This window comes from Anthonomus grandis, chromosome 7 (assembly GCF_022605725.1).
Source record: "Anthonomus grandis grandis chromosome 7, icAntGran1.3, whole genome shotgun sequence".
Classification (NCBI taxonomy): domain Eukaryota; kingdom Metazoa; phylum Arthropoda; class Insecta; order Coleoptera; family Curculionidae; genus Anthonomus; species Anthonomus grandis.
This window is the reverse complement of record NC_065552.1, coordinates 34,384,590-34,403,075: the sequence shown is the minus strand read 5'-3', so window position 1 is coordinate 34,403,075 and position 18,486 is coordinate 34,384,590. Positions and strand designations below refer to the sequence as shown.

General features: G+C 31.5%; 1 protein-coding gene across 3 annotated transcripts in view; it reads right to left on the bottom strand.

The window, feature by feature from the left end:
• LOC126738552 (ATP-binding cassette sub-family B member 6-like) overlaps positions 1-15,002 on the bottom strand; it is a 28,901-nt gene extending 13,899 nt beyond the window's left edge. Inside the window, exons 1-8 of one of the 3 annotated variants that reach the window (XM_050443930.1) lie at positions 14,932-15,002; positions 14,760-14,847; positions 9,082-9,172; positions 8,835-9,012; positions 7,735-7,913; positions 2,302-2,539; positions 1,971-2,146; positions 618-823 (exon numbers count right to left, since the gene is read on the bottom strand). In XM_050443930.1, coding sequence (XP_050299887.1) covers positions 618-823; positions 1,971-2,146; positions 2,302-2,539; positions 7,735-7,913; positions 8,835-9,012; positions 9,082-9,172; positions 14,760-14,824 — 1,133 coding nt within the window. In that variant the 5' untranslated portion in view covers positions 14,825-14,847; positions 14,932-15,002. Of the gene's footprint in view, positions 1-617; positions 824-1,970; positions 2,147-2,301; positions 2,540-7,734; positions 7,914-8,834; positions 9,013-9,081; positions 9,173-13,164; positions 13,320-14,759; positions 14,901-14,931 lie in introns of those variants that run through there. The other 2 variants (XM_050443931.1, XM_050443929.1) reach the window with 2 other exon arrangements.
• Between the last annotated feature and the right edge of the window lie 3,484 nt (positions 15,003-18,486).

Genomic DNA, 18,486 nt, shown 5'->3' with positions numbered 1-18,486 from the left:
TTTACAAGATATTTTGCTTCATACATATATTTTCAAAATCAATAGATATTTCAATACTTTTCTACAAAAAACATATTTTATTGAACAATGAAATCTTGCACCCTTGTGGAAACACCCATTATATTTGTATGCGGATCTAGTTAAAAATTCAAGCTGTATTTATGAAACATTAATTTTTTTGGCATACATTCAAATCATTTCAACACGATCATATATTCATGTATACAATATTCTTTCGTTTATGTTTTAAGCAAAAATATCACAAAAAAATACCAATCAAGAATAAGACTTTTTATCGTTTTGTTAGTTCGTAAAATATAGACTAAGATAAGTTATTATCCAACACAAAATATGTAAGCATGTTTTCTCTGAAAAAGAATCATTTAATTTTAAAGAGATAGTATTATCTCTTAGTGCCTCTTCCCAGTACTTATTTAAGCTATTGAACATTTTAAAAATAAAACTATATGCTGGCTATACGTCTTGTAGATCAGAATTTGGATTTTCATCCTACGAAAAAAACTACTAGAATGAATTTACAAAAACATCAATTAAAAAAAAATTAGACGCATGTATAGTCCAAAACTACATCCTACGTACACAAAATACAAGCTTACCTGTATTGCATTCCAAACATATTTAGTGGAGCATAGAGCTGAACTATATAACTCGCAAATAAGACGTAATCACCCACGTTAAATTCATTGGTATTAACTACATAATAGGCACAGAGCAAGCTACCCGCCAAAAGCCCACAATTCGCAATCAAATTCTGAGCGGAACTCATCATATTCATCGTTATGGTGGATTTCCATTCTTCTACCTGTTAATCGAGAAAATAATAGTTAATCTAAGGTGTTTCTATGTAATTAATCCTTGTCAAAATACAAGGCAAAGCTCAGAATCATAATGTATTACTTAAAATGGTCTTAATTAAAAATCCTGATTGGAATACATTATAAATCCAAGGTTCGGATGTAGGAAACTATTAAAAAAGCTATTTTAACTCAATTTTATTTTGTTCTCCACATATCTCATGTCTACAGTATTAGCAACTTATGATAGAGAGTCACAATTTTATATTTTTATAATTCTTTAGATTAATAATAAGTAGTTTTTTAAATATAATTTTATATTTGTTAAGCTAAAGTAGCTTTTTTCTAACCTTTAAATCCTTTCTTCCAGACGTCTCCAATTTCACTCAAAAGTCAACAATACAATCAGACAAAACGTCTTGCCAACACTATTTTAGTGTTTCCATTTTTTTATTTACAAAATTTCAGAATTAATATTTAAACCCAATTAATGGGTAAGTATAGTCCTGTAGCAACTGTACGGTAGCAAGATGCTGATTCCTAAAATAACATACTATTTAACCGCGCGAAATATGTTTAAGTTAGTAATCATTATCTTACGGGTTTGCAAGTAACGTAAGCTCTGGAAATAATAAGAAAGCTTTATACCATTTAGATAAGATTAGTTATAAGACAATTGTGCCTGAAAGTACTATTTATATTTCGGGTTGTAACTCCTTTAATTTTTTAAATTGACTTGTATATTTTGGTGTATTTGGAAAACAGCACATATTCAAATAGGGTTATTTAATAAAAGGTAAGTTACTACCCTCCACTAGTCATAGTTTTAAGTCCCTTTAAATGGTCCATAAAGAACCATTATGCCTTTATTTGTATTCTTAGGTCGGTTTTATAAAATTAATACGATGTAATGCTTGTACCTCCTATTCGTATCGAAACTGGTAAGTAAAATTAAATGATATTAATGCAACAGGTCAAAATAGCCATATCACGAAAGATAAACAAATATTTTATTAGAGACAAACTGTGTCACTTCTATTCCTCTTGTATTAAAATACACTAAAAATTTAACTTCAAGCAGTAAAGAAATATTCGTCAAAAGATAAAATAACATTAAAATATTCATTGCAAAAAAGGCTGAAAAAAATAACTTACCTGGTATTTAAGAATGGCTTCTTTAAAAGCTTCAACTTCATAATTTTCAGCTCCGTAATACTTAACGGTTTCAAAGTTCAATAAAGAGTCAACACTTCTAGCACGTGTGGCATTATCAGCCAGATTCATACGTCTTCTGAATTTGGATCTCCATTCCGTTATGGTAATAGTAAAAACTAACAATAAAAAATTTTGTGTAAATTATTGTTAATTTATAATGAGTTTTTTACGTTTATTAAATAAACATAGATACCTAAACATACCCACTGTAATGTGAGAATAAACTAGTCATAATTGAACGACTTGCTATTGACGATATTATTATACTTACTAAGATATAGCACCATTGTAACACTGACAGTCACGCCGAATTTCCAGTTGAATGCGGTAAAGAAATAAATGATGGCAATAAGTAAATCTATGATGGTAGGTCCAAGGGAGAACAACAGCATTTGAAGTAAGGAATTGATACTTTCCGTGCCTCTATCCATAATCCTAAGTACCTCTCCAGTTTTTCTGTTTAAATGCCACCTTAGGGAAAGGCTGTGTAAATGCCTAAACAGTTCGACCTACAAATTTTTTAACATTCGTGTAAATACTTAAATTTTTTTTTTTGTTTACTTTAAATGTTCAATCAATGAACTGCGTTCAATATCCAAAGACATTAAGCGAATAATTTTTATGAACGAACTAAGCTAATATTAGCGACAGCGATATTAGCAAGAAATAATAAACCGGTGTAAAGAATCTTACAACACAATAATACAAAAGCAGACCAACAAGATCTTTATGCCAAAACTTGTCAACGAAAACATAAAACTATAATCGTATCGTATACTGTATGATATAATTACTCCTCTGTACAATGTGTTCCATGTAAGAGTGTAACTATTCGGTTCTCAGAAACAGTGAAATATACTAGGTAATAAATATAGTGATGACACCTTTTTATGGACATTTTTATCGCATGGTGATGCTTTGAAACTGGTGGTTCTTTGAGCGTCCATTATCACCTTGCTTTTTGGAATTAGCGCTATTTTACTAGATTCTAAATTATTGGAAGTCTAGTTATTGCACATCTATTTTAAAACATGGCAACAGATAAGATGTAATTCCAATTTAATGCATTTTGGGCAAGGTACTTGGCTAAATAACTAACAAACAAACTGGCTTAAAAATAATTATCGGTCAGCAGCATGGGTTTGTGTAGGGTAGATCAACGGTAACGAATCTAATTGCTTATCAGCAATTATTATTGTCTATCTTTGAGAGGAAGGGTTATGTTGATAGCATTTATACCGGCTTCTCGAAAGCTTTTGATAAAGTAAACCATGAGTTGTTGCGCCATAAGATGATTGCATTGGGTTTTAGAATGTGTGTTATAGATGGGATATTTTATCCCTCCTATATGTTCGTTCGTTAATTTTATTTCAAAGAAAATTCAATCATGTGTCAATACATAAGGAAAGAAATATTTTCTAAACAGAGCTTCCTACGCAGGAATTGAAAATGTGGTTAGTCGACTAAGTTAAAAAGTAAAGATTCATTTACCATAAAGAGTTCATAATATCCCAAACACAGGCTACGAGAGCATACTACATACCATTTAAATACCATTAATAACCCAATATTTCGAACCTTTATCCTACATTCTAGCGACAATTTTTGTAACATTCTCATACGATGTTCTAACAACATTTTACTATTTTATTTTTGCACGCGTATGAAAGTTTTAGCTGTCATGAAATAAAAAATCAAAATGTTTTACATCAAAGGTTTTATTAATAATGTACAAATACATTATCTGAATAACACGTTAAAATATTTTCTCTTGGTGCAATGAATCCACGAAACACGGCAATGCAAGTACTGAAAGTTCTTGTAAGAGCTCTAAAAGTATGGCCTCCTTCGATATATAACGGCTGAAAAAGGACTATTGTCCTTCCTTCTGGGTCTTTGTTCTGGGTATTCCTAAGTCCGAGAAATTGGAAAATTCAACAAATCAGCCATTCGTCCATTGTTAAGCATAGGTCACCCCAATCATTTTTCATTCCAATCGATTTTATCTTAATATCATCCGACTAACGACATCGCTGACACCGGTTCTTCTAAGCAAATCCTCGTTTCTGTGGCTCTTCAAGATCACATCAAGCAAGGATCTCCCATTTTCCTCTATCCGATGCTTCTTAGCTGTTGCTGTTGTTAATATGTCTGAGCCATATGCCATTGTTACCAGGCCCTGATCAAAATCCTTCTTTTTAGATTGACAGCAAAAAAACCTTTCTAACTCTTTCAAAAGCTGCCCGTGACAGAGTGAATCTTATCTTTAGTTCTTATGTCTGGTTCTCCCTTGAGAAGCTAACTTCATGATCATGGTACACTACTCATACCTATCTACCATTTGAATTTTAACTCCGCCAATCTTCAAGCCATAGCTGGGAACAAGGTTTCTCATGAATTTTGTTTTTGGTATTAAGACCAACTTTTTGAAATACCTGTTGCAGGACCTGCAACATCAGTCGCGAACGAGATCAGTCCAAGAATAGCACTATATCTCCAAAAAGTAAGTTATTTAAGTTCTTGCCATCCATGTTTGTACTTCTCTGACTCCAGTCTAATTGTTTGATGCACTCTTCATGGCTGTAATAAACAGTTTTGGTGATATCGAGTCGCCTTGCCGAACACCACGTTTAGCAGATATGAGGTTGGTATGTACAGGGTTGTCTTTTATATTTAGACAGAGCCTGGCTCGGTTACTATACGAGGTGGAAAAAAAAGTTTGATATAAAAATTATAGGGTTTACCTTAAATCGCCAGGAAATGTTATAAAATATAATACAGGGGTATCGCAAAGTTAATAAAAAACACAAAGTTAATTTTTTTTTAAATGGAACCCCTTGTATATTTTTACTTTAAATGAAAGAAATTTTTTTTCTAATTTCAAAAATATATAAAATGTTAATATTTAATTCATCATTTAAAAAAAAAAAATTGGTTTTTTGAAAAAAAAAACCTTTGAGCCTTGTTTCTTTAAATATTTACAAATGTTGTATATGGCCGCCATTATTTTCAACGCAGTTTCTATAATCTTTGTCCAGTTTTAACAGAGCATTTGAAATATATTCAGGGTGTTCTTTATTTAAGGAGTTTATACTTCTTTGAATTTTTTCCCTTAATTCCTCCAAATTTTCACTTCTTTCCTTATAAACTTCATTTTTAAGATACCCCCATAAAAAACTATCTAGAGGAGTCAAATCAGGGCTGTTTGGTGGCCAGTTAATGGTACCATGGGTTCCAATCCACTGAATAAAACGATTATTTAAAAAGATCCTTACTGGCCTAAAGTTATGAGGCGGGGCGCCATCTTGATGCCATGTAATATTGGTATATTCTCTTAAAGGTATTTCTTCTAATAAAGCTTCAATCTCATTTTCTAGAAACCGCACATACCTATTTCCAGTCAAAGATCCTTGAAATATAATGGGTCCAATTATTTGGTTTCTAAGGATACCACACCACACATTTAATGACATTCTGCCCTGTTTTTTTATTTCGACGTATGCGTGAGGATTTGCTGGTGCCCACATGTGAGTATTTTTTCTATTATACATCCCTGCTGTTGTAAATACAGCTTCATCCGTCCACAAGATTTTATTAAAGATATCGTTATCTACGTTTTTTATATCTAACATCTGATTACAGTATGAATATATAAAAATATATATAAAAATGAACTGTGTATTTTTTATTAACTTTGCGATACCGCTGTATTATATTTTATAACATTTCCTGGCGATTTAAGGTAAACCCTACAACTTTTATATAAAACTTTTTTTTCCACCTCGTATAATAACCGAGCAGTTTTACCGTCAATGTTACGTTTTTGTAGATATTGTGGATAAGTTGGATACATTAGTAGTCAACTCTGCATTCCCAAAGAGCATTCCATAACGCATTTAGCTCTATTGTATCAAAGGCTTTGTGGGAATACTATTAGTAAAGCTTTGTTGTATTCGATTATCCTTTCTGTAAGTGTTTTGACGCTTTGGATGTTGACGCATTCGTTCCAAGTCTACGACGAAAGCATACTAGCTTCACACGTTGATGGAAATCTAATTTATTTTCCAGTCGGGTGGTTATAATCCGAGTAACAAACTTTTCTTCCCAACAAAACAAAATAATTAAGAGGGACGATATCTTCAACTCAAACATTCTTTCAGCCACTGACTGAAAGTTTGGCAGGTTTATTATGAACTTTTCAATTTTTACATATGAACTTCACCAAAACATTTCCGGAAATAACACACTCAATTTCTCTTTAAGAACACTTCATTTAAACTATGTTACTCTTACAGATAACGAAAATAGTGTGTTCATTTTAAGTTTAAATTACAATTTTCACATCAGCCCCATCTATGGTTAAAAAAACGAATTGAGACGTCAAAGTGGTGACATTTAACAAAACTGATTTTCATGATTGTATAGTGGAACAATTATTTGGTTGTAATAAGGAAAGTTTCGGAGACTGTAAATTCGTCAAAGATGAGCATAATTATTATTTTAAAAGCAGTTTTAATACAATCAAAAAAAAATTATGATGAACTGAATAGTATGTTAAATATGTATCGTATTTTAGTATAATAAATGTATAACAAAATACTAAACTCAAACTTAGGTGACATCTATGTTAAGCATATATATTATATATATTAGCACTGAGTGCTGTATGAAGGAAGTTTATGAAAGGCAGGAATAATGTATTGCGGGAATTTTAAGCTATATATATATATAGAATAAACGAGTAAAAGACTGTGTCTTTTTCATTTTACATTAACCATTACTTAAAAATAATGAGACTTAGGAACCCTTTAACTAGAGTTCCAAAATAGCTATTTTTCATCAAAACTGCAAAGAATTTCAATGATTAACCCTACAAATTCCACCAAACTTGCATGAGAAAGACCAGCAAAGGCATATTAAATTTCGAATAATCATTGGTTTCCTTTAGGCAATTGGTGCATTTAATGCAAAACGATTTATAGAAAAGATCTCGTAAAAAGGACTTGTACAGGAATAAAATTCTGTTGAAATTTGAATCATATTATAGAAAAATGTGTGTCTCTCATCACACGATTTTTCCTAATACGCGAATTTCTTTTCAGAATTCCATTCTTGGCAGCAATATTTAACCAGTTGAAGAGGACTTTGATATTGTTAGAATTAACTGACATAATATAAGAGACACGATATATTTAGGAAGCTACAATGCAAGTTTTGTTTTTTTTCGTATTGTATCTGGCATTCAAAAATTTATAGTGTGTCCCAAAAAGAAAAAAACATTTAATATACATGATTGATTTTTTTAATCTTAAACAAATCGACTTTAAATAAGTTAAAGAATGTGTCTGCGTATAAAATTCCTAGAAATTTGTTACATCACGTACCTTAATCTTGATTGTTTTTGCGTCATTATTATAACATTAAATAAAAAAAAAATTGTAATGTTTTTTTTTAAGAGCTCTCTTTAAATATTATTCTAATAATTCTCTGACTGATAAGATTATAATGTTGAACATTTGTTATACAAAAAACAGACTTAAGTACCAACTTGAATTTCTAGTAATGTAAATTCCTCGTTTACTGTTATTAAATATCGCTTTCAGGAGCGTTTCTAACGTATATATGTATTTACTTCCTTATGCCAAAAAACATATAACACCAGAACACGGTATTTTTTGTATCGATGTGTTTTACAAATACTGACCTGCACTTCCTTGGTAGTATATTGCTGTACTCTAATCCATAGAAACGACCGTAAATTATTTAAAAAGCCCATGCCTCCTCCTCCGCCACCACCTTGGAGAAATTTTAAGGCCACATAAATTAAGATCCAGTCCCATCTAAATTCAAGGGTCTGGCCCGGAGTTACCGTTAAAGAATCAACTGTAAAAAATTATTATTTTAAGTTTGTTGTTTAACTAAGTGTTTGTCATATCATCTTGTACCGTTTTATTTTTTTTTTAATTTACTCGTTTGCTGATTTGTTTTTTATTAACTTTACTTATTTTTTTATTAACAAACTGTCACTAAACATAGTTCATATTCGATCTAATATTGACCTTAGGATATACAATATTTTATTAGAAAATAGTAACATTTTGATTTATTTGGGGCCAATGACGATATTTAAAGACGAATTTTTGGCCTACGGTATGTTCAGAATTTTTAGGCAAATTATTGGCCAACTCAAGTTTTCTTTGCAAAAAATTTATTTCTGTTTTAAGCAAAGCAATTTCATTTTTATTTTTAGTTATCACATAATTAAATCATGATAGATTTTTGCATTACAATCATTGCAAAATTTGCATTTTTACCTGAACAATTATAATACTTTTTACTTTGCGTCCTTAACAGTACAGCAGACAGCAGATAGGATTTTACAATTTTATTGTTTAAAACGACATTATCTAATGCATCTGCTACATAAATCAAATTTAATATTAAGCGGCATGATTAAATCAAATTGGCAACAACCAAAATGACACCCCGTTTACCAAATAATGCAGATCTGCACAATAAAGCTGATGTTGTACATACATATTGACATTTTTAGGTCAGGATTCCTTACTTACAAGGCGAAAAATTCCTTACTTTTGGTGCAATTAGCGAATATAGTAAGAACTACGATGCATTAACCGTCGCAATACAAAAGATCAAATATTTCACTCATATATTTCTAAATTTAAACAAAAAAATCAACAAGACAATGTATAAATTGGCGACAATGTCAGTACACTTCTCGCTTTTGCTCCTTACTTAATTCATAAATAATTAAATATATCTAAAAATAGTAATTTTACTTACCGATCTTTTTGTTGTAAATAGGAATATATAAATTTACAACTCTTCCAAACCCTAAGAGGATAAAGCAAAATATAACTCTAGTTTGTAGGATGCACGACTTCCTAGGCCACAAAAACGGCGAAAGGATTTTAACTTTCTTCCATAAGCCTCGCCAGGTCGATTTGCTTTCATCTTTACTCTTTAAAAATATGTTAAAAATAATTATAAAATATAAAATAATATAAAGGAGAATCAGTAATTTTTTTACCTTAAATTTAAATTTTAAATTAATATTGTCGAACTCTACTTTTTCTTTTTTGGGAATATTGGGGTCTGTAGCCTGTTCTCGTTCCCCTTTTCTGAAATATAATATAAAATTATTATAAATAGGTCTCTATTTAGTTTAGAGTAAAGCGGGGGAAGATGCCGCATCAAGTAATATGCCTCAGTTCGCTCATAGCTCACTCTGGCGGTTACACCATTGCACTACCATAGTAACCTGTCGACATTAACGTAGTCAACCACCAGTTTACTGATTTCCTATAATTTTCATCATTTAGTGCACGATAAACCCCAAAAAGTGCCCACCAAAAATTATTTTCATACGATATATGGTAGGAGTTTTTAAAAGTTTTTGTGGTACGATTGAAATAATCCACGTTGCTGTGGCGAGGTGAGATTCATAACCTAACATTTAACACCTTCGCCGTTGACTGTATTTACACCGGGTTTTTGCTTTTCAGTTGAAACGTTGATGTTGCACCGTGGGGTAATATGCCTCACTTGCATTTTCATGCGGTACTTTTTTGATAGGTATAGTTCATGGTGATTCGTATTTTTTTATCATTCCAGATAAACACAATGCCACGTTTTTATATTCGGAAAAATAGAAGGGCCTAATGGTCAGAAGTAGATCTTCGAAATGCAGTAAGTGATATTCGTGCAGGCAAAGGGTCGGTTCGGGAAATAAGTCGTACTTATAATGTTCCAGTTAGAACCTTAATGAGAAGAATGCGTTCCGGAAATTTGAATAAGATGGCATTAGCTCGCAAAGGCTCACTTACTATGGAACAAGAAGCAAGGTTAGCCAAATATATACAAAACATGGCATTTCGGTTTTGCTTTAACTGCTCATGATATAAGAAAGCTTGCTTATTCTTTTGTGGTCCAACAAAATATTCCACATAAATTCAATACTGAACGGAAAATGGCAGGACAAGACTGGTTTCTAGCCTTTATAAGAAGACACCCTGTACTGGCCGTTCGTAAGGCTCAAGGTATGTCTACTGCCAGGGCCAAGGGCATGACAAAACAAGAATGTACACAATATTTTGAATCACTGGTAAACGTTCTTAGAGAAAATAATTTATTGAATACCCCACAAAAGATTTTTAATCTCGATGAAACAGGATTGCAATTGAACAGGATTGAATAACAATCCAGGCAAAATTGTGGTATCAAAAGGCGCTAAAATGGTAAATTGTATCACAAGCGCTAAAAAAGGAGAAACTATTTCCGTTATAACCTGCGTAAACGCAGAAGGAACTTTTTTCCCACCCTGCTGCATATTTAAGGGCAAAAATACAAAACGGGAATTCGAAGATGGCCTACCACCTGGCGGCAAGGTTGTTATGGGCGAAAAGTCAGCTAATGTCACATCTGAAATTTTCTTCCAATGGTTTAAAGACTTTTTTATTCCGCGGAAAGGTACCGGTAAGGTTCTATTAATTATGGATGGACATTCCTCGCACTGTTCCAATGTCGAACTCTTAGATTTTGCTGTAGCGAATGACGTGATCCTGTTTTGTTTGCCCAGCCACACCACTCATTGGCTTGACTCAACCGCTTGATCGCTCATTCTTTAAGCCCTTGAAAGCTTATTGGGCTCAAACTTGTCAAAACTGGGTACACAACAATCCTGGTCGAAAACTAAGCCGATTGCAATTTGCCCAACTCTTAAATATTGCCTGGTGTAAGGCTGCAACAATTCAAAACGGGACTTCCGGTTTTAGAACCTGTGGAACTTACCCGTTTAATCCCGAAAAAATTCCCGATTATGCTTTTATGGTCAACGACGAACCATCAGTTGAAGATAGTCTTAACCCAGAAGAGATTTCCAGTGAGGAGGAGAATGATCCCAGACCAGGCAATGAGGAACCTGAAGATACGAATCCCTTTGAAGCAATTTTACCGTCGAACCAGGACCAAGTGGCTATAAACGGAAACAACATGTCGAGATACTAACTTCACCAGAAACAATTTCTGCAAAACGGGCAAAGAAAGAAGAAAAGAACAGAAAATTAAAACAAAAAGAAGAACGGAAAAAAATACAAAATATTAAGAAAACGAAGAAAATCGGGATACCAAAGAACTACCAAGCCCTTCTTCGTCAGATACCTAAACAGAAGTAGTAACGCAGGAAAGCGACGAATCCGAAGTCGATATTGATGAATCGGAATTTTGCGCACAATGTCATGGATCATTTTACGACAAAAAAGGTCCCAAATGCGACTGGCTTCAGTGCGTGACATGTATGAAATAGATCCATGAGATCCATGATGTACGAGATCTGACAGATTTTGCGAAGAATGTATGCCATTATCCGAATTTGCTTAAAGAAACAGTTAAATTAGAGGATATCTATATCAGTTTTCATGTTTTGTATTTGACTTCTTTCATAAGAAATAAATTTATGTTTTTGGGATCATTAGCATTTTTTATTAAAATAAACTCCTAATTCCTAATTTTTACATAACGAAAACATGTTGCCATATTACCCTGAGCTAGATGCCATATTACCCATGGGTGCGGGTAATATGGCAATACCGTATCATTGGACATTTATGATTATACTCTTTCTGACCACGAGAGTTTACACGTCGCAAACCTACATGGGTACGCTCTAAGGTTCAGTGTTCGTATTGCGAGTAGGTCCGATGGAGTCAGAATGTGAGCGATTGACATTTATGTTTATTATCAAATATTGAAAAAATATATAATTGAATTATAATAAAAAAAACCGAAAGTCTTCATATTTGAAATATATTTAAAGGGTGACATGTGTTCTGTGTTTATGCGACATCCTCAGATGTTGACAGATACGAAACTTGTGACTAAAACTTTTGATTTTTTAATATTTAAATTAAGTCTTTTTGAAAATTATGGACGACTGTTTTATAATTCAGTTATAGTTTTCACTATACTAATTATTACAAATTATTTCTATGAAATGACAATTGAGGATATACAGTCATGTTTTTCAGGCGATTCTAGTATTTCTTGCAATCATCAAAATACAAATATCATTATTGGCAGATTTTTCTTTTCACAAAATGATGTACTACATAGTTGCCAAGCTTTCTGCTTGTCTGGGACACTTTCACAAAAAATTAAAAACTTATTTATTACATTGACAACCATTAACTTTAGCAAAAAAAGTTGTGTAAAACGTATACATTTCTCAATGGCAAAGCGCTTTTCTGATGATGCAACTTTTCTCTTCTTTCAGCGAATTTAATTTCGGCTATTTACATTATACAACTAATCAGCTGATCTAACCTCTTAAAACAGGTTATGATTTTATGCAAAGTTGGTGTAACTTGCTTAGTTTTAAATACTTTAAACCAAAATATTTCTGATTTTGCTTTAAATTTTTTACTTTTAACTTTAGCTGATTCTTCGTTATTCCGGAATGACGTAAATGGTACACCGCACGACGTCTCAAAGGTCAGCGAATCTTCCGGATATATGGTCAGCCGAGTATATAAGGAGCCGCGTCAGTTGTCAGTGCGATGCAGTAGAATTCGAAATATTGGCGCGAGATTTAAATCAGACATATATAGTTGTAAATAAATACAGTGAAAATAATTATATTTATTCAAATTAGTTGACTATTTTTGATTGTTTTAATTCACACCTAACAAACAAGAAAAACGCTACAATAAATATTTTTTATAAGTGTTATATATAATTATATTGAATTACTCTCTAATGAGGATTACAATGACCAATGTATAACGACTAATTTTTTTTACCTGATCAAAAGCAGGGTTAGGAATTTAAATATTATTTTCTGGAATTTTTTTTTTTGGTTTTTTTATTAACCAACGCTTTTCTTAAAGCTCCTGGATTATTCATTGCTGAAATATGGTATTTCACCAACCTTAATGATACACAACTTATATTATACACATAAAAGGTCCTCTAAGTGGGTAAAATAAATATTATTCAAGAAACAGCTAGGTTTACGAGAAGTAATTGTCACATGAAACTGTTCTTTATATATCAGCAACAGGGCAGTAAATAGATGATCATTATCAAACTAAATCAAATCTACCAGGCTTAAACTTACTGGGTTAATCCATTTCCAAAAATTGCATTAGTAATATCACCTGACCTACCACCGCGACCTCCACGATGCATTTTGATAAAAGTGCGCAATAAATGAAAACTTAACGCGAATGTTTGAAACACTTTTCGCGAGAGAACTAACTTGCAACTAAACTGAAGATTAAAATATATTTTCCTAAACCTACGTATATTTGTTTTACTGAATACCCAAGTTTAAACAAAACGAAAAAATCCTATTCATTGTATTGTGCTTTTGAAAATGTTTGCAAGCCACTCTTATTGTTCAAATTAAGTCTATATATCATAATATTTAACAAGTCGTCAAACTTTATTGTCGAACTCAAATTGTTTGTGTGTTTATTACTTTTCTAGATTAATTGTGTATGTTGATATTAGGTCTATTTAAATGAACAAAACATAAATTTGGAATTGTTAATTCATATGCGCAATTATTAACAATAATAGTAGAGCAGTTTTTCTGTTCATTAGGTATGAATTAAAGCAATCGTAAATAGTGAACTAATTTATTTATACACTGTGAAAACACGATCTATACGTTAGAAAATGCAGCAAATGCTTTTTACTACAATTTGGCACATTGTCCAACCGTTCAAGGGGGCCATTTTTAACATTTAATTAAATAAGTTTATTAATTCTTTAAATAATTTTTTTGTATCCTTTCTTTTTTTATGGTTTAGAATTTGTATATAATGTAAATCATTGTATCTTTTAATCTCTTGCGGTTATGGGTATAGCATTTTGGTCTTCTACTATTGTGATGTCTCCTGCATATGCAAGTTATCTTCCTAATGTAGATATCGCAAAACATATTACCCCTAGAACAATATAATCAATGGTAAAAATGAACTATGTTAAAGATTTTCCTGACGGAGTGGTGAAGGCGCCTTCTATATTATAGTAATTTCTAGACGCTTATTGATTAGTTGGATTCATGCAATATATTAATATTTAAGCCAAAATTTGAGATCAAATTAAATGCAAATACGCTGTATTTTAAGAAATGAGTGATTTTTGTTTTGTGATTGATATAAAACCTTTTGCAAAATTAAGCCAACTTTTTTCATGTTTTAAAAATGCAAAAATCACATATTAATGAATTATTGCTGATTCCAATGAAGTCCCGATATGCCATTTTGTAATGTTTAAAATTTTATTAAATATCTATGTTTTTACCTTTTTTTAGTCTTCTATATTTGCATTTTGTGAAATTTTGTACAAAATAAGTTTTAAATTCCAGGTAGCTTGTTATATATTATATATTTCCCTTAAAAGTGATCGGTATTCCTTTTATTATGATTGAACGAATTTATAAGGCCCATCTAAAGTCATTCATCCATATATTTATTCTCTCTATAGTTACTCAGCAATGAAAAATCAGATATTCGGTTTGTATACAATAAGGCCCTTCTTCCACCCTTATTAAACCTAGAAAACTATAATTTTTCACAAGTTTTTAAATGATTCATTCACATCTAAATTTTCTGCAGAATTTTTTCTAGTAAATTTTGCCATTCTCGGGAAACCGTCCTAGTGGATGCGACACTACTGTACGATATTATAAAAAAAAAAACTTACGTCAGCAACGACAAATGAACATCTAAATCCCGTCCTCGTCTACCTGGTGGCCCTCTTCCTCCCATTATTATTCTTATTTATTAAAAAACTGAAAGATAAACACACATAATGATACAATCATCAGCTGATGCACAATGTATACATATAATATAACCTATTAATAGAAACCTACATTTCAAAATAACCTCACTATTGTCTATGCTTAATCGATAAATTGTGTTGCACACCAGTGAATGACTGAAATCAATAAAAAGCAGACTTCTACTTATTCGGTTCGCGGAATTATTTCATTCACGATAAAAACACTCTAGATTTTGTTTTGGATTAGATTATGTATGAAAATATTCATAAAACACTAATTATGAAGATTAAATTAATTGATTATTACTATCTACATATACCTACGTAGGTACTTACATAAAAAACATTGAATTATCGACAACGAGAATCTCTGACATCGCATCAGGTATAACAGTATAAAAAACCCATGAGATGTTGAATCATTTTTCTTTGTCGATGTTTTGTAATTTAATATAAAAAAAGCAATAAAATCACACTTAAATAATTTCCTGTTATTATTTACAGTTATTCCGGAAAAATTTAATATATGTTTCGAACAATAGCTTTTTTTATTTTAAATTGAATGGGTACACGATGTTCGATGAAAATATTTCACTGACACGTTTGATCGTAATGATAAAAAACTGAAAAAACTGCTCGTCTACTAATATCTATTTTAAATCTATCAAATTACATGCTTTTTTGAACTTGACCTATACCGCAGAACATAAAAATATTATCATACAATTGAAATTCAATAAACTTTCTCTCAATGATTTTTGAAGGCAGATTGATGCATTAAACAGACTAGTGTTTCCATATGAACTCCCTAAAAATCCCTAACAATCTAGTTTTTTTTCTCTAGAATTCCCTAGATTTTTATTTTATTAAGCTAGCCTTAGATAAACGCGAAAGCGATTTTTTTTGCGACATTTTTCTGCGTGGTCAATTGTAGACAGATTATTAGTCGCAAAAAAATACTTTGGCGCTTCTTTGAACATTCGTGAGTGAAAAATTTAGACTATATTCTCTATTCTACCTTCTATTTGTCGTCCCTTATCCCTTTAATTTTTGTGTATTCTATATTTAATGAATAATAATAAAAATACGACGATTTAATGTCGATTTAAAAAACTTGTAAATTAATGAAACATTCACTTTTAGTTGACCATAGAAAAATACAAATTCTAGAGTACTATAATAATAGTTCAATATTAAATAAAAAATACGTAATGCAATTAACCCATTAAAGTAAGACTAAAGTCGTACTAAAATGCAATGACGTAGTAGTGCAGTAGCGGAGCGCACGAAATGCATGCTTTTACGTTGTCATATTTCGCCTTTATGCATAATGGTATATTCCCCAACCTGTATACGTTAGCACTTTTGAACACGTCTGGGCAGCCGTTGTACGAGAAAAAAACCGATTTGCGAAGTCGTCGATGAAGCTTTTTGGATCTGGTTTCTTCAGGAACGTCGAAGAGATACACCGATTGGCGGCTCAATTTTGAAAGAAAAAGCTCTGGCTATTCACCAGAAGATTAATAATGGAGGCGAATTTGTGTCAAGTGATGGTTGGCTTAATCGATGGAAAAAGCGACACGGAATTCATTTCGCACATGTAAGTGGAGAAAAACTGTCTGCTGATACTTCAGGTGCGACAGAATTCAAGACTAAGTTTGGTGAAATGGTTAAAACAGAGGAATTATCTCCAGTACAAGTTTATAGTATATATAGTTTTTAGCTTTTATTCCAAGAGTTAAAAAACATTTAAAAAGTGTTAACTTGCCTATCAAAGCAGTTCTAGTGTTAGATAATGCTCCAACCCATCCTCATGATTGCGATGTAGATGACATAAAATTAGTTTATCTTCCTCCTAATGTGACAAGCTTAGTGCAACTAATGGACCAAGGAGTGATCGAAAGCTTGAAAAGGCGTAAACTTGTTTCTGAAATTCTGCAATTCCCGGAGAGTGAAGACAAAGGTCTTTTAGAAGTCATCAAAAAGATCAATATCAAGGACGTTATCTATATGTTAGCTACAGCATTTCAAGAAATGCCCTCTTCAACGTTTATTAAATCTTGGAGAAAACTTTGGCCTGATATTGAGAATCTAGTTGCGATCTCGAATATTGCAGGGACTGAAGAAGAAGAAAACAAATCCACTCTACAAGACCTTCAAAAGTTAACGGGTAACGAAGCATTGCAACCAGAAGATGTGGAAAATTGGACGATAAGTTGTGACGATTACCTTGAAAATGAATTTTTGAATGATGAAGAAATCATAGATTTAGCAACCAAAGAACCAGAGGAATATGATGAGAGTAGTGACATTGTAGAGGAAAAAACGATTTCTCATGAAGAAGCCAAAAATGTAATGGAACTTGCATTAAAATACATTGAGCAGCAACATGAGTCAACAGCATTATAGACATTCAGAAATTCACTGAAGGTTAAAAAACAGAAGAAAATCACAGACTTTTTCAAAAAATAATTACATATTAAACTTACATACATATGTATATTTGTTGATGTAGCACCTTCATGTATGTAAATATGAAATACATAACTATATAAAGAATATTTCAATACATATACATATGTACATAACATAGATAATGAACATAATATAATATGTATTACATAGAGAAAGAAAGAAAGAAAATGTGCTATATTATGTAAGAATAATCTTGTGTACAAGCATCCTACAAGCTATATGTATATGTACACATTTACAAATTACATACATTACATAAGTACACTTCGGATTAACCGGCCAAAACGGCAACCGGCCAGGTATGCAGTCCCGAGGTGACCGGTTAAGAGGGATTCTACTGTATTGATAATATTGTTTGAGCACGACATATCTAAAATTAAATATTTTTTAATGCTTATCTACATTCGTGAAAAAGGTAAAATTCTGGGTGTAGCATGTATTGTGAATATAATTTTTAAGTGAAGTAAATCCAAAATGATTAAAATGGAAATTTTTCGAATAGGAGCTTTCAAAAACTGACCTCGAGAATAACATATAACTTTTACATCACTGTAATAAAGATAAAAAATTTGATTTATTAAAAAAAGGTATTTAATGTTAACCTCGGTATTACTAGGATGTACTCACGTCGCTTGAAACAAAATTGGAACCATTAATAATGATAATTAAATTAATTCTTTCGTATGTTTAGGAAGATTACCTTAAATCTATTATATTAAAACAAAAAGTTAATAGGAACGATGAGCCACTGATTGATCTAAAATATCCTTATTTTGTTCCTACATTAAACAATACTTTTTTAAAGTTGTTTCTCAAATTTTCTTGTTTAATTTTGGATCGTTGACAATTATAATTAAATCTCAGATTGTTGATATAACCTATTCAGGAGAATCAAACTAATAAGTACAGCGTTTAAATATTCTTTAATTTTTTTTAAATCACAATATATTAGAAAGCTTTACAAAACTATGTTCAGCCTATAAATAAAACTTTAATATACAGTGAATAAATAGGAATTAAAATGGTTGCATATCCTTTGGTGAAATATATTTAAAAATATAAAAGTCACGTTCATAATTGTTTTATTAAGAACTTTTGAATGCAGCTAATTTAATAGAGCTAAACAAACCTCTATCAAAATAGCAGGCGAGTTTGAATAATGTTGATGCAT